Source organism: Condylostylus longicornis, unplaced genomic scaffold (genome assembly GCF_029603195.1).
Source record: "Condylostylus longicornis isolate FDR11 unplaced genomic scaffold, ASM2960319v2 ptg000030l, whole genome shotgun sequence".
Lineage (NCBI taxonomy): Eukaryota > Metazoa > Arthropoda > Insecta > Diptera > Dolichopodidae > Condylostylus > Condylostylus longicornis.
In genome coordinates this window covers 6692599-6713775 of record NW_026577999.1, presented here as the reverse complement: position 1 = coordinate 6713775, position 21177 = coordinate 6692599, and the positions used below count along the sequence as shown (strand labels likewise).

Below are 21177 nucleotides of genomic sequence, written 5' to 3'. Positions count from 1 at the left end.
TTTGCTAATATTAAACAGAATCGATGTCAAATTCACATATTATTTTTATCAAAGCCATTTAAAAATTCCTTAATAAATATTATCAAAAATTATTAAATTTTTGCAACTGGTAAGGTTTCTAGGCCGCTATTGTTATAATAATTTCTTTATAATTGTTCGACATAAGATTCTGATTTTATAGAAAACAATTTTGTTTATCGAAATACTTAGTAAAAACTAGAATGTAAACTTGACACGAAAAAGATTGGATTTTGGTAGACACCCTACCTATTTATATTTAAGAATTTCGTGTTATAATTTAAATCAATCATTTGAAATCAACATAAAATGGAAATCTACAGGGTATCTAAGCATAGTAGAATAATCATTCAGTAATTCTAGAGTATCACTCTAAAATAAATTTAAAAATTCTTGTAAAAAAATTTGTTTAAAACTATATGGGGTTTAAATTAAAATTCTTGAGCCAATGTGCATTCTAAAAATTTGTAATCAACTAAGGTTATAAATAATTGATTAGTAATATGAAATCGAATAATTGTATTAAGCGCAAAATATGTTGTATAATTATTAATATCCGAATCTCTAAATGTATGCGTACAAAATTGCATTTACAATAAAAAAACAAAAGAACAAATGATCGCAAATATTAAATAAATTTCAAAATCAATGCACTTTCGACCTTTTCTTCAATATGTCTAGCATTTGTATGTCTTCTTGTATCTGCAAATCCCCATAATTATTTATAGTTTTTACAAAATATCAAAATTTTATTTATAAATACATAGATACGTGCTTATAATGATATAGCTATAGAGATACAATGTGTGTTTGTGGATTTTATGGTGTTAAATTTGCATTTTTAATAACCGCTTTTATTCATTTCATTTTGTCAACTAGATTTTAACACAAAATAATATAAAAGCCACGGAAAAAGCTTGTTTTATTCAATAAACTGTAAATCTTAAGGTATAATTATTATCTGATAACGTTTAGAATTAATTTCTTATTAATCTAATTCTTTATTTTAATTTAGAATTATTGAAATTAGATTTTTTTCTTAATAAAGATTAAGAAAGTATGAAAGTTCTAGTGTATAAAAACTGCGAAATTGTTTTTAATTTTTGATGCGCATTTGGTTTCGATATAGAAAAGCCAGATACTTACTTTGCCTAAAGCATGTCCATAAATGACTGTTTTTAGTTTCTCTAATAATTTGATTTTGTATTACATATGTGTACTTACTTACTGAATTACGCTTATTAATTCTTCTTACTTATTCATCAAATTAATTTTTAATGGTTTTATTCATGTTCATTGATTTATTAAGATTTGTTTCTACTTTCGTTAGTTTTAGCAGCATGAGAAAATCTCGAGTAAATCTCATTTAGTTATTTTAATGCATTCTTCAATTTTGATATCCTATAGTGCAATGGGACTTAATAGTACAACAAAAAATTTTTTTTTTCCAGTTGATTTCCAAATGGTTTGAAAAGTTATTCTAATCTTAAAGATTATTGAAATTCAGTTCATGATTAAAAGCGTTTTTTGCAAGACGTGACAATTTTTTTTTTTTTGTAATTGGATTACGGAATTGTGATCTTACCATATAAAAATTAATTTTTTATTCCAGAACAGAAGAATACTTAAGTGTTTTAATAAATTTAATATTTTTTTTTGAATTATTTATATCAGTTTTTTAAAAACTTACATCTCTTAAAAATTATCAGATTCGGATAAAGTTATTTTTGTTAGTTTCGAAATGGAAATTTTGGCTTGTAAAGTTTTGATATTTATTCTATGGGAAAGGCCATGAAAGGTATTGTTAATAATATTAAATATAAAATCAAATCTTAAACAAAAATATATTGAAATTAAAAAGTGTGAGTAAATCAATCAAAAACCATTTTTCAAACAGGTTAATAAATTACATAATAGTATACTAAGTAAACAAGTTTTTTTTTATGTAAAAGAAAGAAGGATGAATTTCTAACAATTTGCAATCTTAGAAGTTCACTGTTTTTACTTATTAAGCTTAATCTCATCAAAGTTATTACAAACTTATTTAAATTTTTTTTTTCATTATTTATGGTTATTTTTCAATATTCAGTAAAGCCCTAAACGTACTTCTTCTTCGTGGTGTCCTAAATAATTCTAATTTTAAGCAATATGTTTTAGTGGGAGAAAATATTATAGCAAATTACTTATTTTTCGTGTACCTATATAATATAAAACTATCAAGTAAAATTTATATAATGAATAAATCACCGAATTAATTATAAATAACAAATTAATAATTTTTAAATAAGAACAGAAATCCTTAAATTTAAAATAATTTAAATCAACTCAAATTAAATAAAACGAAAACAAAATTTTCAATAGAATAATTTAAATATAGGTTGAATAATTTAAAAAAAAAACATGTTAAAAAGTTTACTAATTTCTATTGTGTTCTTTTATAACAAATTTCAAGCTTAAAAGAAGCTCCTTTTTTTATGCTAGTTTTTGATAACTAGTTATACTAGTTTATGTATAAAAAAAAATAAAAATCTAGTTGTTATTATCACAATATGAAAATAAACTTAGAATAAATTGTAATTAGTGACAATACTTGAATCAAAATAGTCTAAACACAATAGTATTTGGGATTCGGTATCATTGGAATATGCAATTTTTTCAAACGAAAATCTTTATTTCTATTTTTTTTTTTAACTACATATATTCAATTAAATTAACTTTATATGTAATCTTAAAGTACATTATTTTATAAGAAAAAAAAAAACTTGTTATATAAAAACTACGTTACTTTCAAAGTCAGTTAACTTTATGTTGTTAAATGTCAGTTAAATTTATGTTGTGTTTAACAAAATAATATTAAAAATAATTAATACATTGAAGATTTGACAAACTGGAGCTACTACATTGTTCCAAGAATTAAAAATTTTATTTCAAATTTCTCGGTGATCCATATAAAGTAAGGCATAAGGTAATGTAAGAAAATAAAACCAATAAGCTAAAATTAAATCTATACACAACAAGAAAAAAAGGTTTAGTTAATACTTTTTTAAATTCTCTTTGAGAAAGTTAATTTCGCTTTTAATAATTTTATGCAGAATATAAATTTAATTTTTCCTATACGTTATATTATAATATTTATATTATGAAAAACAAAATTAAAAAAAAAAAAAAAACAGAAATACAACACGTATTAAATATACTTTTAAAATAAATTTTTATTAGTTTTTGTTAAAGCAGTGAAAAATATTGTCTAATAATTAAAATTATCTGAAGTTTTTCGAGTTTCACTCTATGTATGAAATACATAAATATTTATTGAGAATATGAACATATTAAATAAAAATAATTAAGAAAAAACACAAACAAACAAACCATTTTAAAGTTTTTCTTTTTAAAAATTTCTTTTATCATATTCAATACCACCTAAACAAATTTATTTTTATATTTTTGATGATATTCACTGCCTGATAAAGATGTTGCACTTGGACGCATAAGGCTTGATCCAAATTCAGGCCCAAAATTTCTTGAAATACTATATTTCCAAGGTGATGATCCAATTGATGAATGAAGCCTAAATTTTAAAATTAATAGTATTAAAAAATCTAACAATAAAAAATGAAATAAATTAAAAATAATATACCTTGAAGTTGGATCTCTAGTCCAACTAAGTTGATTACTAGGTTTAATATTGCTTAAAATTCTTGAGTTTTGATAATTTGTTAATTCATTATTTATGTTCAGTCGATTAGTTAATGCTCGCACCTTAAAATTTTAAAAACGGAAAAGAAAAGTTTTTAAATCTATAATTAATTAAAATATATGTATGATTATTACCCTTTGTAAGAGTGTTGAGAATAGATTCTCAGCTGTTAAAATTTCAAAGCCATCATCATCATCTTCTTCCCCTGAACTTTGTGAATCGCTATATTGGGGTTGTGGTTTGGAAAATTGTGATTCGAAATTCCTATAAGAAAATTCAAAAGATTAAACTTATTAGCTCTGATATTTTTTGCTTGATTCTAAATTCATATAATATTCAAGCAAGAATTTTTCATAAGAAAAAAAATATAGAAATATTCAAAATTAAAAATAAACCTTAAATGTCGCGAACTGATAGCTGAATTAAAGCTGTTTGTATTAGAATGTATACTACTTTTTGATGTATTTGCTGCACTCATACTAAGATTCTTCGGTGTTATGTAACCACCGCCTTCCATTGCTATTGGAATTATGAACTCCCTTGGACTCTTTCTAATGGCTTGTGATGATGAAGTTGCTGAGGTTATTCCTACTGATGAATCATTTGATGATTGGGACTCATACCTAGATAGATAGTAAAATAAAATTTTTTTGGTTAAATATAATTTCAAAAAGAGAAGTTTGCAAAAGTTTTTTTTTTCTGACTTAAAAACTTGCCTTGGAGTGGTTATTAATTTCTTGGAATTTTGCATTTTCGTGGAAAATGGATAGCGATTGGATTCAGTTGATGGTGATACGGGCCCCACACTGGAAGCTCTTGCAAGATATTTATTGATTGAATTGCTTCTATTAAAGGATTGCATTATAGGAGCACTTCGTAAATCTGGTAACTGATGTTGCATTTCAGTTGCGTACATCATTGGTTGTTCCATAAGTGGAGGTTGTGGTGGATTTTGCATTTTCAATTGTATTTCTGCCTTAGCGGTTTTTCGTCTTGGAAGAGTTGCTGATTTGAGTGTTATTTCTGCTTTTGATGTTTTTATATCATCACATATGGGAACTTGATGGATTAGAACTTCTAAAATTAAATTAATTAATTATATAAAAACGAAAATATTGTACGCAAGTTTTAAGCATGTTTAACTATTTTATAATTCTAAAATTTACCTGGTGACATTTTTGGAGAAGAAATAGCGTTACCGATAACTTCTCGTGCATTTCGTAATTTTCTTTCTCGTTCGTTTTCAAAATCGGTAGAGCTAGATAAACTTACAGACTCCTGTTTTGCTTGATTTAATAAGGCAATTGAATTTTGCATAGATTTTTTCGCTTCTAACAATGATAAACTTGATAATGAATTCTGAGGACTGAACGAAGTTTTTGGTAAAGGTGGAGGTGATTCAATGTTTGATTTTGGCAATACGGGTTCATATTCTATATTTTTGTTAACTTCATTTGGAGAATCTGTTCTTTCAATTTTCAATTTATCTATTGAATTTATAAAGTCGTTCATATTTTGTTTATTTTCTACAATCTTTCTCAGTGTGTCTGATTCCGGTCTAATCGCTATTTTGTTCTGACTATTTCTGAAACTGTTTTCAAATTTCGCGGCAGCTTCTAAAGTTTTTGATAATCGTCTATCATTATTTAATTCAGGTAAGCTTGTTTTTCTCATTGGGCCGTATGTACTATTGTTACTGCTTTCCAATTTTTCTGGTGAAATCTTATATAATTCAGAAACCAAGTCCGCTGTTTTGTGCTTGTTAACAAATTTCTTTATGATTTTGGCTGAATTTGTTTTCGACAATGAATCGTTTCGAATATTAGAATTCTCCAAATTATCATTTTCCTGTTGGTTTTCAACTTTCTGTGATGTTTCAACATTTGCATCAGAGGTTTCCATTTGACAAGGCTCTTCCTCAGCCAATACTTCTCCGGTTTCTAAATATTCTTTATTAAGAGATACACTAGATGCTTTAGATGGTTTTTCTTTCTTGGTTAAACTTTGATTAACTTGATCTGTTGAAACTGTTGAAGATAATTTACGTTTCGTTTGCAATACTTCTGTCATGTTAGGTATAGTACGAGTTGGTGACGGCATAAGAGCTTCTTCGCCACATGTTGCAACCATTTCAAGTATTTTTCTCTCTGCTTCAGAGTTCACAATTTCTGGAACGTTTCCAACAGAAAGACTTCTGTTAACTTTATCAGAAGATTTAGAAGATTCTGCACTAGGTACGACTAATTGTTCTGCTGTTATATTTGTAGGAGATAATGATAGTAAAACATCCAATCTTACAGGAGTTTGATTTGCCAATGCTTCAGCTAATTCTAAACATGATTCATCATAACCAGTATTAACCCACCTAAAGTATATAAAAACATGTTTAATTATTTCAATTAATAACATCAAAATAAATTTACCAATGATTACAAATTTGTTCTATATTTGCTCGTTGCTGCGGAGAAACAGTTAACATTTCCCTAATTAAACTGGATGCTTTAGAAGGATTTTTAGGTTCATAATAATCTCCTTGACTGATTTGTTTTACTAATCTCTTAAAATTTGAACCATCAAATGGCATTGAACCATAAACTAAAGTATATAACAAAACACCTAATGACCAACAATCAACTTCGGGACCCTCATATGGTGTACCCTTAACAATTTCGGGAGAGGCATAAAGTGGTGAACCACAAAATGTTGTTAAACATTTTTGATTATCAAAAAGATTTGAAAGACCAAAGTCTGCGATCTGTAAATATAATTTTAACAGTGTTCATTAAAATTTTTATATTCACGTTCTCAATTTTTTTTTGCACAATTACCACGGCTCTTTAGACCATAGACTTGATAAATGTATACGGAGTTACATTGTCAAATTGTTGATCAAAAGTTTTTTTTTGCTTTTAAACAATATAAATGTATAAGTAATAAAAATGTGCTAAAAAACTACGAAATTGCCAATTCATAAAAAATGAATAATAGAACAAAGTTAAATTAATTAGTAACAGTTTAGATCCTTATCAAAATATATTAAGATTTCTTTTTTTGGTTTTGGGTTATTTTTTAAAACAATTTATTAAAATCATAATACTTTTTTAAATTAGTGTTACAAAAAAAGCCGAAAGTTATCAAAGTTAAAATTTTATATTATAGGTATATTTTTTGTGCCATCTTAACTTTATTAGGTTTATTACAATTAAGAAAAAACTTTTTTCAGTGACACAAGAGCCAAATGTAAAATCATAACAATGTTAAAAAAAAACTAAATAGTTCTCACAAAAATAATGGGGTTATCTAGTCTATTAACAAAATTGTAATTGTTGTTAGTCAAAAGCAAAGAAAAATAAAATGCAAAACAAAAAAATTATCAAAGATACTGTATAATAAAAATATTTTAAATCCTTAACAAAAACATCCAATTTTATTATAATAAATACTTATATATATGTAGTTAAATTTAATTGAAAATTACTGGTTTTAATGATAATTATATTTAGTTATTTTATTTACCTTGGCATTTCCGTTTTCATCAAGTAATATATTTTCTAATTTTAAATCTCTGTGACATATTTTATGTTTATGACAGTAATATACAGCTGTTGCTATTTGTCTGAAAATTCGTCTGGCTTCATCTTCAGTTAGAACTTTTCTTTCAGATAAATAATCGTATAGCTCACCGCCTGCAGCAAACTCCATAACTAAAACCATTTTTTCTCTATTTTCAAAAACCTCATATATATGTATAATATTTGGATGTTGAACTGAACTCATAATTTGAACTTCTCTTCGAATTCTAATTAAATCAGCTTCTTGTTCAATTTTACATTTTTTGATCGTTTTTATTGCAACTTCTTGACCAGTTTCTTTGTTTATACCCAACTGAACTTTACCATAAGTTCCTTGACCTAATTTTTTTATAATATCGAATCTAAAATAAAAAAGAAAATTTATATCATTTCATATATAACTTATTATTAAGAATAATATCTTATTTCATAACACTTATGTACTATAAGATAATTGCTATTTGTAAAGAAAACTTTTATTTTCCTATTATTTTATGCAATAGAATGAAAGAATAAAAAATTTTGCTATTAATTTGGCAATAAAAAAGATATTTCCATGGTTTTTTAAAATGTAACTAAAAAAATATATTATAAATATATAAAAAAATCATAAGTATTCAAGTTTGAGTCTTGGATTGTTCTTTTTTTGTTAAGCATATTGAAAAAATTCATCTCTAAATTAATCATTAAAATATTTATAATTGTTTTAAATGGCTTAAATAAACCAAATCATTTTCATTCCAACAACAGATATTAATTTTATTTTTCTGGTTACAATTACTTCGGAAAAATGTTAGCACATATTCTTAAATGATGTACTTTAATAGATTTATGGTACTATTCAAAAAATTATAATATTAAGCTAAAACTTTACCTTTGTCGTAACTTTTTTCTATGATTGTTCATCTTAACATTTCCAGTATTACTAACACCACTCATAATGTTATCAATTTGATTTTGGGGAACACCAGAAGGATGTAATGAACTAGCCATATTTGCTTCGTCAACAACCATTTTTTTTTGGGCTACAAATATAAAAAATAAAGAAGAATTATAAAAAAACAGCAAAAAGAAAAAAAGAAAACAAATAATAAACATGTATTTTTTATTGAGGCAATATAAACATGAAATAACCCAATAAAATTTTAATGAAAATTTTTAAAAGAAAAAATAAACAGAAATTGTACATTAATGCTTATCCATACTTATAAGCATGAATCTAAATTCTAAACATAATTTTTCATTTCTCAAGGGTGATCAACAATATTTTTTTTTATAATTATATATATGTATATCATCATATTCAATACCATAATCTAACATTAATATACATATTGAATAAATCTAAAAAAAGAATTGTCTATACTTATTGCTTGCATTAAATTATCAACTATATTTGATATTATTCTGTTTATAAGTTTAAAAAAAAATGACATTCAAATATTTTCGAATTTTATTCAAATTTGGATAATTACTAAATGAAAGCATACATAATTTATTTTGTTACACTCTTGTATATTGAAGTACACATGAATGTACACTTAAGTAAATTGAAATATTTAAACAGAGTCATTGCAATATGAACAAGATTTTTGAAATATGCTACTTAAAACCAATAGTAATATTCAGATTTTTGAAAATAAGTAAATTGATTTTTTATTAAATCTGCACAAATGTATTTTTTTAAAAGAAGAAGAAACAAACATTGTGTTTTTTTTTTTTTATTAATATTCCTCTTAATTATCATTCTTCCGAAAAGTTATTTTTATTATTAAAAATTCCGGGTTAATACTTTTTGTTTTAATATGAAGGAAACATCTGTTTTTGTTAACAAAATAGAAAAAATAGTTTCATTTTTCGTTTTATTATTTATATATAATATTATTGTGCCAAAAGAAATAAGAAAAAAACGAAAGAAGAATTTTTTGTTTTTTGCGTGCGGCCACATACGTTTACGATAAATTAAAGAATGAATTTTAAGCATCTTTTATTTTTGAATTAGTATAGACTTAAAAACTGAAATAGCAAAATACAGTGATTAGTTAAAATATCAAATTTGATATAGGTAAGTAGTATTTTATGATTTTTTTTTGCTTGTGAGTTTTATATAAATAACTTTTGAAATGTCTTATTGCGAAAATTCATTTACTTATCTAAATACAAACAAATTACTTAGTATCTATCGCAGATACAATTTATTGAACTTTTATATATTAAGTATTAGATCCTTAATGTAATTTTGAGAAATTTTTTAAAAGTTGTTATATATACTTATTACCTACCTATTAAAAAAATAATATTATTAGTATAAAGAGTCATAATAGAACTATAATGAATTGTTTTTTTATTAATTAACTAAAAAGTTTTTAAAATTTCTGTTCGTACAAGTATTACAATCATAAAATGGCCACTGAAACTAATCGTTATATGAATTAAATCAATTTTCTTTCTTTAATTTTTGATACCCTTTATTACTGAAACTGCAATCTTTTCCAGCTTTCAATTGAAGCCAAAAGTTAACGGTAAATATCTTAACAAGCGCAATATAATGGTTATTTTAGCTTAAGCAATTTAGCGTTAAATTTGACCATTAAGTAATGTTTTTTGTAATTTTTAATTTCTTCGAAAAATATACAACAATTTTTTTATAATATGTACATAAAGTATGTATTGTTATGTTATATTATTGAAATAATGGTAGACAATCGTTGTTTTTTTAAAAAATTTTGAAATATGTACTATTTACCTAGATATATTGTTCAAGGGGAAAAGTGTTTCCTTAAAAAACATTAGTTTAATTCCACTTTATGTTTAAATTCCAGTCAATTTCAGAGCCGAATTTTGATTTTTCAGTATTTAATTCCATTATAAATAAAATTGATTTGTATAACATGCAAATTTACAAATAAATTTTTAGTAAGAAGAAAATATTATCTATTTACCTACCTACATAAGTGTAGATTTACATGAGTAAGTATTTTTACAAAGAAAAACAAATAAAGATTCTTATCTGAAACAATGTAGGTATTTAAGTATTTGTCACATTTAAACCATAATTTTGTGTTTATTAATTAAATTATTCATCAACTGTAAAAAATGGGTAGGTATAAGTATTATACATATTTAGTTAAATTTTCAAGCTCAATATAGAATTATGGTATATAAGTATTTAAATGCATACATATTTATACACTTACAATATACATATATAAACATCAATAAATTTCTTAATATTCAGATAAGATATGTATAAAAATTTTTACACTAGATTTAAATTTTTTTTTGCAGCTTGAATTTTTTTCAGCCGGATATCACACCTGACAATGTTGAATCAATTGATCAATAAAAATTGAGTTCAAAAACATGTAAAAGAAGAAAGGGTGTGATGATTGATAGGACAACAGAAAATTAAACATTTTTTTTAAATTTTTGATTTATTGATACTACTTACTAAAATAATCAATTTTTTAAGACATTTTCATTATATTTTCATAAAAATACGTAAATAATAGGTACCAAGACTTGTGTTATAATTACCTACTAAAAATCCTATTTACGGGCTGCATATGGGTATACATAGTTTCTTACCTATTTACCTATTTTAACTATAAATTCAACAAAGAGGTCAAGGATTTATTTTGCAGAATTCTTGTTTTTTTTTTCTGTTGAAAAAAAACTTTCAGAAATACATTGGTAAGTAGGTAGTTATACAATATTGTATAATAAAAAAATTATAATTTTGAAATATTATTTTAATGGAAACTTTCGAAAAAAAAGAGAATAAAACTTTTAAAAAAACAAAAGTACATATAAACTACTAATATGCGCGAAATTCAAATAAAAATTCAATAAAAGAAAACAAAAAATAAACTACCATTTGCAACGCCTACAAAATTCCATGCACATGTATGAATAAAATTTGTTAAATACAAAGAGAGACATTAAATTTAACGTTCTTCCAAATCCATGCGGTTACAGAGAAAAATCAAAAAAATCTAAAAACAAAATTAAATGGAAAATTTAAATTTACATTGATACTCACCTAAAAAAATGTTAGCTTATTGTATATTGGTTTTAAATCAGCTATAAATTTAAGTTTTTCAATATAAATTTTAACTCTTTTTTTTTTCTATAATAAATTAACACAACTGCATATTTTAATAATCTTTTAAGCATGAAAGCAACAGTGAAATCTTATTTTTTAACGCCAACACAATTTACATGTACGTATAGTTTGGTTATACGTAGGAATTTATCCCTACTATGTTTAACAATTAGATCACTTTTCTGTTTATGAAAGTAAAATATAGGTGTATATTTGATGAAATTTTTTTTTTTTATACAATTTATATATAAATTTTTTTTTGTTTTTGATTTTCCTTAATTTTTAATTTTGCAGACATCCTAAATAAAATTCTGATTAAAAAATAACTTAAATATGGTTGTTCTTTTCTTCATCGGAAAGAAAAAAATAATGTCAAAAAGAATGTTCTTCCAGTAAAATAATACTTAAATTTGAAAATAAATATGTATGTAAAAAATAATTTATATATTATATATTTGTTCAACCAGCGCTTTAAAATATATTACATAATTAAATTTGAAATATTTTAAATAGATATAACTAATAAAATATAAAATGTATATATAAATATAATTGTATCGATCAGAAATTCAGTTTTAAATTTATAAAATTTTAAGTTCTATTATCGTACTCAATTTAAACATACATATAAAAAATTTTAAGATAATAATATATATTTTATTTAGATATATATGTAATACAAAAAATATACATATATATTATGAAAAGTAGATGTATATTGTGCAAATTGTATGATTGTATATTATGTATATACAATTATTTTCGTATCTAAATATAATTTATAGGTATGTATATATAAACGAAGTTGCACATATTTTATTGAACTACTAAAAATATTTCTATTAATTTGTTTATTTAATATACGAAAAAAAAATAATTAATCATAAAACTATATTTAATTAAATAATTTTAATATCTATAATATTTATTATTTTATGAATTATTTTTACTTTCTTTTTAAAAACGAAAATCACCAATTCACATTCTTTTATTAACCAACGTCAAAGTGAACCTAAAAATTCATTTTGAAGTTTGTTTTCTTCATTGAATTATGACAATTCGACAATCTTAGCATTGCCACAAATTTAAAGCTAAAATATATTTATTTTAAACTCATTTATTAAATTCTGAAAATCAATCACAAATTCACGTTCTTTTATTAATGAACGTCAAAGTGAACTTAAAAATTCATTTTGAAGTTTATTTTCTTCACTGAATTATGACAATTTAACACTCTTAGTGTTGCCACAAATTTATTGCTAAAATATATTCATTTTGATATCATAAATAAAATTCTGAAAATCTTATTCGCAAAAAAAAATGCGGCTGACTTCGAAAAAAACTGAATCAAAAAATAATTAAATTATATTTATTTCACAGACGATTATTTGTGCTTTGAAAAAAAAATTTTAGCTAACTTGTTAGCGTAAAATTTTAGTTAACTTATAATTTATCTTAATAAAAATATTGTATTAAAATATATTTATTAGGTATTTGTCAATACTTAAACGTTTGTTAAATAAATAAAATAATTAATACAACTTGTCAAAAAATTTAATAACAGGTTCTTTCAAGAGATCGAATTAAACTTTAACTCAGTTAGCTTAGTAAAAATAATAAACTTTGTCTCATTAGTTACTCCTTTTTAACCAAAAATTTACTCCTGTTTAACAAAAAAATTAAATTACAAGCAGTAAATGTCAAAATGTCAATAAGTGCACTTATTTAAAAATTGTAATCATTTTCTACTGCAGGTTTATGTTTTATTAATGTCTATTCCGTTTCAACAAATTTTATTTAAATTCTAGCCAAATCAATGATGTTATGAGATCAACTTTATTAGAAAATTTGTGGCTAAGTAGAGTCTAAGTACGTTTTTGTTTTTTCAGATCACTCAAAATTTGCGTTCGTCTTCGTTTTTTACCTCATTGCGTTCAGAGCGAAAAATCGTATATATCTGACGGTCGAGCGTGCTTTCATCTCGCTTTACGAGCTTAAAGCAATTTTTCAAATTTCTCATAAGCTCATAAATTTTTTTTTCATTTAAAAAATTATTAAATTACGGACAAAGTTCTGTTCGTTTGTTTTTAATGCTCAGAATAAGAATTTTTTTCATCATTTCAGACCGTGCTTCTGGTAATAAAATGCTGAAACATCAGATTGATCCTCTTTGCTAAAATATGAAAACACCCATTGTGAGATTGCTCAAACCGGCTTGAAGTCTGCTTGAAGTTTGATATAACGTCATTTATGGATCTAAATTGGATTTTCAAATACGAACACTCTTTAATGTTTCCATTCAAATCCATAGTTCTGTCGTTATTTGTGTTTAGTTAATATTTTGAATCATAGTTTATTTATTAAATAATTATAATTTTTCATCCAGAGCATAACGTTTTTAAAATGAACTGTTATTACCCTTTTTATTTTAGTCATAGGTTAGCCTTGAGTATGAATGTTATCAAAGGACAATTACTGTCAAAAATAAATGTCGTAAAAATGAAAATGAACTAACAACGATTTTGACTTTTTAGAAGAAATGGCAATATCGCAAAATTGGCAAATTTTTTAAATGAATTTGACATTTGGTAGAAAAACGTTCCTTGTTGTTCTTTTGAAAAGTGAGAATAATGGCGGCCGAGCACGCACAATTTCAACAAGTTTTAAATTCACTACTTTCAACGGATAATGATGTTAGATCACAGGCTGAGGTAAATATAACTATTTAGATGTTATAAATAAATAGTTTTAGCATGAAGATTTAATAAAATTAAGTGGTTAAAACATGTTTCATGTGCACCGGGGTAACACATTACATGTGTCATGTGGAAGTTGAATAAAAGCATATTTAAGTTATTGGATTAGTGTCGCTTGAAATAATTTCCATGTGAGCCAAATTCAAATTATTTCTTCAAATATATACATACATAGGTTAATTAGTTTAAAATTGTAATATAATTAAAATGAAACCTCGTTACCAGTAAGTAAAACGTGTAACCTAAACTTTTCGGATTTATGTATGTAGATACCTACCTACATGGGTACATATTATATTTCGATTATTCATCCTTCTGAAAATGACTGTGCCCATATATTCATTATAAAAGAGAGAAAGTTATGTGAGTAAATATTTTATATATTGGGCAAAAACGAGTAGAATTATTAAAGAAGAAATTTTTATACAAAGGACAACAGAATTTTTTGTTGCATAAAAAATATCCTACTAATTTTGTAATTATTGGAAGTCAATAAAACATAAAGTCGTAAGAAAATACACTCATATTGTAAATAGTCAATAAATATTTTCTAAAAATAGTTAAGTAAAGGTTTAAATATTTCTATAGCAAATTAGAAGAATTGTCACCTTGAACATGAAAAATTATTGATATTAGGTAGGTGTATGGGTACCTACCTAAGTGTTACTGCGATTAATTTCAAAAAACTTCGAAAGCTTTAATCTAATTTCTTTTTAGCCATCTTTTAAAAATGAAACAAAAATTATTGCATTTCATATAATAGGTAGAAAGGTACTTAAAATTATTTTACAAGTTCCTAAGTATACGAAGAAAGTTTTACAATCTCGACATATGGATATATGTGATGATATAAGTGCTATTATCTCAAGGACTTTTTTATTCAAGGCTCTTGAAATGATATTTTTGTCCTTTATGTTGTCCAAATTTGATTATATTGCACAAGGATACATCTACATTATACTTATGCATATTACCTAATTACAAACTTAATTAAAAATTAAAAAAAACATTGGGCCCTCTTAATTTTTATTTGGTATGGAATTCTGTTTTTCTAAAACTTACTTTTTGTTAAAACACATGTACATATATTCTATTATGATAAACAAAACAATGTTCTGAAAAAAATTTTTCACTTTAAGGAAACATATAATAATTTGTCTAGAGATGTGAAAATTACTCAGCTTTTGGCAGCAATTCTAAACGGACAGATGTCTGAGGAATGTCGCACTATGGCTGCAGTTCTCTTACGTCGCCTTTTTACAACAGACTTTTTAGAATTTTATCATGAGGTACTTTCCGTTTAAATAATGCGTACAATAGTTTACATAGATACATCTTTCTAAGTAATTTTTTACGACTATTTTTGTAGTTGCCTCCCGAAGCTCAAGCTCAATTTTTACAGCAAATTTTATTGTCTGTACAACAAGATATAACACCGAGTTTAAGGCGAAAAGTTTGTGAAGTTGTGGCCGAGGCTGTAAGAAATTTAATTGATGAAGATAGTAACAATCAATGGCCAAATTTCTTCCAATTTTTATTTCAATGTGCAAATTCAACCTCTCCAACTTTACAAGAATCTGCATTAAGGATTTTCGCCTCTGTGCCAGGTGTATTTGGAAACCAAGAAGCGAATTATTTGAATTCGATAAAAGAAATGTTGCAAAAATGTTTGATTAATCAGCAATCCGAGGTTAGATTTCAAGCAGTACGTGCTGTTGGCGCATTTATTCTTTTGCATGAAAAAGATTCGATGGTGTTAAAACATTTTTCAGATTTATTACCCGTTATGATAATGATTACTGCTGAAAGTATAGAAAAACAGGATGATCAAAGCTTAGTAAAACTTTTAATTGATATGACCGAAAGTTGTCCTAAATTTTTGAGACCGCAACTTGAAGTAATCTTTGAGATTTGCATGAAAGTATTTAGTAATAGTGAAGTAGAAGACCAGTGGCGACATTTAGTTTTAGAAGTAATGGTTTCTTTATCTGAAAATGCATCTGCTATGGTTCGGAAGAAAGCTGAAAAATATATTATTACTCTGATACCATTAATATTGCAAATGATGACTGATTTGGAGGAAGATGAGAACTGGTCAACTTCGGATATTATTGTGAATGAAGATAACAGCGATAATAATGCCATCGCCGAATCCTCATTGGATCGATTAGCATGTGGGCTGGGTGGGAAAACAGTTTTACCTTATATTATAAATACAATCCCTTCAATGTTGGCAAGTCAAGATTGGAAACAAAGATATGCCGCATTGATGGCAATTTCTGCTATTGGAGAAGGTTGTCATAAGCAAATGGAACAAATGCTTGACGATATAATGAATGGCGTGTTGAACTTTTTGAGAGATCCACATCCACGCGTCCGCTACGCTGCATGTAATGCGATCGGTCAAATGTCAACGGATTTTGCCCCCAATTTTGAAAAAAAGTTTCATGAGCAAGTTATTCCTGGCTTATTAAGTTTGTTTGACGACGTTCAAAATCCACGAGTTCAAGCCCATGCTGGTGCCGCTTTAGTAAATTTCAGTGAAGATTGCCCAAAAAATATTTTAACGAGATATCTAGAGGGCATTATGGCGAAATTAGAAAGCATTTTGAATGCTAAATTCAAAGAATTAATTGAAACTGGTAATAAATTGGTACTTGAACAAGTTGTGACAACAATAGCATCAGTAGCTGACACCTGCGAAAAAGAATTTGCAATATATTACGATCGTTTTATTCCATGCTTGAAATACATCATTCAAAATGCGAACGCTGAAGAATTAAGAATGTTACGAGGTAAAACCATTGAATGTGTAAGTTTAATAGGTTTGGCTGTGGGTAGGGAGAAATTTATAAACGATGCAAGCGAAGTTATGAATATGCTTTTAAAAACTCACACAGAAGGTGACTTACCAGACGATGATCCCCAAACTTCTTATTTAATATCAGCATGGGCCAGAATGTGTAAAATTTTAGGAAAACAATTTGAACAATACCTTCCTCTAGTAATGGGACCTGTAATGAGAACAGCTGCTATAAAACCTGAAGTAGCTCTGCTTGACAATGAAGAAGTTGAAGATATCGAAGGGACAGTTGACTGGTCGTTTATCAATTTGGGTGAACAACAAAATTTTGCTATACGAACAGCTGGTATGGAGGATAAGGCATCAGCTTGTGAAATGTTAGTTTGTTATGCTAGAGAATTGAAGGAAGGATTTGCTGATTATTGCGAAGAAGTTGTTCAGTTAATGGTGCCGATGTTAAGATTCTATTTCCATGATGTAGTTCGTTCAGCGGCTGCAGAATCTTTACCATATCTTCTAGATTGTGCTAAAATTAAAGGACCACAATATGTCGAAGGAATGTGGAATTACATTTGCCCAGAATTATTAAAAGCAATAAGCACAGAGCCAGAACCCGATGTTCAGTCAGAATTATTACAATCATTAGCTAGATGCATTGAAACACTAGGAGCAAACTGCTTATCTGAAGATTCAATGAAGGAAGTTTTAAAATTAATTGCAAAATGTATGACTGAACATTTTGAAAAAGCTGATAAAAGAGCTCTCGTTCGAAATGAAGAGGATTACGACGATGGTGTTGAAGAAGCATTAGCAGAAGAAGATGACACAGATACTTATTTGCTATCAAAAATTGCTGATATTGTCCACGCCCTGTTTATGACATATAAAACAAGTTTCCTTCCATACTTCGATCAGATTGTTCCGCATTTTGTAAAATTATTAGAACCCGTAAGATCTTGTTCCGATAAGCAATGGGGCTTGTGTATATTTGATGATTTAATAGGTAAATATGATTTTTCCAAAAAGAATAAAAATATTTGAATATCTTAATGTTAAATTTTTATAAAGAATTTAGCGGTCCTTTGTGTGCACAATATCAACCAGTTTTTATATCAAGTATGTTACAATATGTGACAGATAAATCGCCAGAAGTACGTCAGGCAGCCTCTTATGGATGTGGTGTTTTAGGACAAGTATAACTTTTTTTGAAATACAACACATATAGCTTTATTGATTTTTTTTCTTTCATTTTAATAGTTTGGAGGAGAACAATTTGCTGTAACTTGCGCTCAAGCCATCCCACTTCTAGTTCAAGTAATTTCCGCAGAAAAAAGTCGTGAACCCGAAAATATTAATCCCACAGAAAATGCTATTTCAGCAGTAACAAAAATATTGAAATATAATAGTTCAGCATTACAAAATGTCAATGAAATAATTAATTTATGGTAAGAAAATTAAATTCTGTTAAAAATATATACACCTAATATAGTGAAATGCAGCTCATATTTCATTTTCATATCGAATTTTGATTTATATGACAGGTTTTCATGGTTACCAGTTGTTGAAGATGATGAAGAAGCAGTTCATGTGTATGGATATTTATGCGATCTTATTCAATCAAATAATGTTATCATATTGGGTAATAACAATTCAAATTTACCTCGAATCGTATCAATTATTGCTGAAGCATTTAGTGTGGGTGTAATTAAAGTTATGAGTGAAGAGGGAGTTCGTATGATAAATATAGTTAAGCAAATTGAATCAAACCCCGAAGTGTTTCAAGCTTGCGTTTCGGTACTAAGACCTGATCAAAATGCAGCACTTGAAGAAGCGTACCGAGAATTTTCAGCTTCACAGACATCCTAACCCATATTAAGTAAATGTCAGTGCTTTATTGTACGTCCTTTATTTTCTATAAATAATAGTCAATATATTTCAATATAAATTAAAAAAGTAATTTTTACTTTATATCGTTAAAAAAGTTTTTTTTTTTGCCCTTTTACTGAACTATAACAACGATTTTTTTTTTTATTGTACCATATTCTTTTTTGGTACTTTTCATAATTTGTGCTATTTTAGTTTTCATATTTTTCATAAATTCATGTATTTTTTAAATTAATATTCCTTTAATTGAAAAATTTTAAATTATGTATGTATTTAAAAAATTTATAACAGATATTTATGCATCAATATATTCAAAAATTAATATTGAGTAAACTAATAGTGTAAATTCTCATGCAAAAAATAAAATAAAAAAATAAATATACTAAAGGAGTTTGTAGAAGGTTTTCTTTTGCAAAAGTTATTTTAAACTAACTTGATGTAGTTTGTAGGTTTTGCATTTGATTTAAATATTTAAATTAAGTGTTTAATAGAAAAATGAAAGCTACTGGCAAGTGTAAATTTCTAATATTAAACGTACCCATTTTTATTACATATTGAATTTTTGTTTTTTTTTTAAAGAAAAACAGTGTCCCTTCATTTCTTTTAAAATGTAAATAAGTAGAGCATAATCGAAAAATTTAATTTTTAAATAACAATTCCAAATTCAAAGTTTTAATAATGTTCAAATCATTATTATAACAATATTAATTAAAATTTTCACTAAGCAGAGAATTTCTCGAAATTTATATAATATTATTTTACTGAGCAATGATGAGTAGAAACTTAAATATAAAATTGAAACAGTTTTTAAATTTTGTAATGTTCTATTCGGTTGTACATACATTGTAGTAATGAAATTAAAATATCTAGATGCGCTTCTCTTTTTGAAAAAAAAAAAAAGATATTTGTAAAATTTAAAATAATTACAATAAGATTATAAAAAAGAGTTAAAAGCTCTTTGAAAATATCAACAAAAAAGAAAAACAAACTAAAATAATCGTATTTTCTACGATTCTGATCCAAATCTTTTCTTCATTTAACTTGAAAATGGAGCTGTGCATGTATGAATGTATTTCATTTCATTAAATTATTAAAAATTTATGTATAATTGCAAAATTTGTAATTAATTTTTTTTTTTGTTTTTGATGACTAATTAGTCAAAAATTCACTAAATCAAAGAAGAAAAGAAAAATGAAAAATGATATAACAACTTTTATATGACTTTAAGCATTCAAAGTAAAAATCTAAAAGTTTTTTACAAAAAAAAAAAAAATTGTTAGCTTAACTCGGAACTAAGTTATTATTCAATTAGTACGTAGTCTTCCTTTAAGTTGTTCGCATAATACATTTTAATTCAAGAATATAAAAATCCAAATAAAACTAAAAAACGTTACATATTTTATTAAAAAAAAAAAAAAATTACTAAAAATTTATATTTTTTTAAAAACTATTATAAAATTTGTAAATTATCGTCCCTTACAAATTTATGTTGCATAAAAAATTTAAATATGTAACAAAATGAAATCAACTACAGAAAGAATTATATTTCGTGAACTAGAATTATGATCTCATGTTTTAAAATAAATTTTTATAATAGAAAAATTAAAATGAACTGACGACCGTCAATTCTTATTGACCTTAAATTTATCTCATTTAAAAAGAATTTTTTTACAATATTTATTAAAAATCAACAAAATTATTAAAAATATAATGCTACTATAAACAGTTTTTGTAAAATTTTTGTAAAACATTACAAAAATTAAAAATTTAATAAAAAAAAAATTGTATGTATATAAAAAAAAAAGCTCTTTGAAGTGATAAAATCGTAAATTGTAATGAACTTTAATGTTCTACTTTTCAAAGTGATTAGAGTAAACAAAAAAAAAAAAAAACATATTCCAAAAATTCCATTACTAAGGGACCACCATAACATTTAAAAAATTAATTAACTATTGTCAATTGTTTTTCTTTTTATTTTTGTTTTCAATTTCAGCGTATATAATACATAAAAATATTTAAAAAATACAAAAATTAAAACAAAAAGAAGAAAAAAGAATTTAAATATCATTTAGTTATGAATCTTAAAATTTTTTTAATAAATTTTAATTAAAAATTTATTGCTATATTAATCTCAAAATGTTATTAAACTGTATTGAATTGGTCAATTCGTATAAATTTAATTTATAGACAAATTGTATAATTGTAGAAAAAAAAATTTCATTTCTATAGTTTTTTTTGTTTTTATTGAATTGAAATCCCATTAGAAAACTATAATTGTACTATTCAAGTTAACAGATCCTACCGCTGTTCTCCAACATATATAATAGAAAATTTTTTTGTAA

At 25.2% G+C, this 21177-nt stretch overlaps 2 protein-coding genes across 5 annotated transcripts; one reads left to right on the top strand and one right to left on the bottom strand.

Annotated features, from left to right (window-relative positions):
• Nucleotides 1–3288: 3288 nt before the first annotated feature.
• Nucleotides 3289–12429, bottom strand: LOC129607832 (5'-AMP-activated serine/threonine-protein kinase catalytic subunit alpha). Of its 4 annotated transcripts, none has more exons than XM_055519028.1 (11): nucleotides 12343–12429; nucleotides 11330–11703; nucleotides 8162–8312; nucleotides 7232–7649; nucleotides 6139–6470; nucleotides 4882–6080; nucleotides 4432–4792; nucleotides 4111–4338; nucleotides 3850–3979; nucleotides 3656–3777; nucleotides 3289–3586 (listed from the first exon to the last, which is right to left on the bottom strand). In XM_055519028.1, the coding sequence occupies exons 3-11, from the start codon at nucleotides 8299–8301 to the stop codon at nucleotides 3439–3441; spliced, it is 3078 nt and encodes a 1025-aa protein (XP_055375003.1). In that variant the 5' UTR covers nucleotides 8302–8312; nucleotides 11330–11703; nucleotides 12343–12429; the 3' UTR covers nucleotides 3289–3438. The 4 variants fall into 4 exon arrangements, with proteins under 4 accessions (XP_055375003.1, XP_055375000.1, XP_055375004.1 ...); XM_055519025.1 differs by having other exon boundaries at nucleotides 11330–11691; nucleotides 12343–12399; XM_055519029.1 differs by having other exon boundaries at nucleotides 11330–11574; nucleotides 12343–12389.
• Nucleotides 12430–13975: 1546 nt separating this feature from the next.
• On the top strand, nucleotides 13976–20352 carry LOC129607837 (importin-5). Its single transcript, XM_055519034.1, has 6 exons — nucleotides 13976–14103; nucleotides 15288–15437; nucleotides 15518–17954; nucleotides 18020–18144; nucleotides 18209–18396; nucleotides 18493–20352. Exons 1-6 carry the CDS (start codon nucleotides 14023–14025, stop codon nucleotides 18815–18817), a joined length of 3306 nt encoding a protein of 1101 aa, XP_055375009.1. The 5' UTR covers nucleotides 13976–14022; the 3' UTR covers nucleotides 18818–20352.
• Nucleotides 20353–21177: the final 825 nt, after the last annotated feature.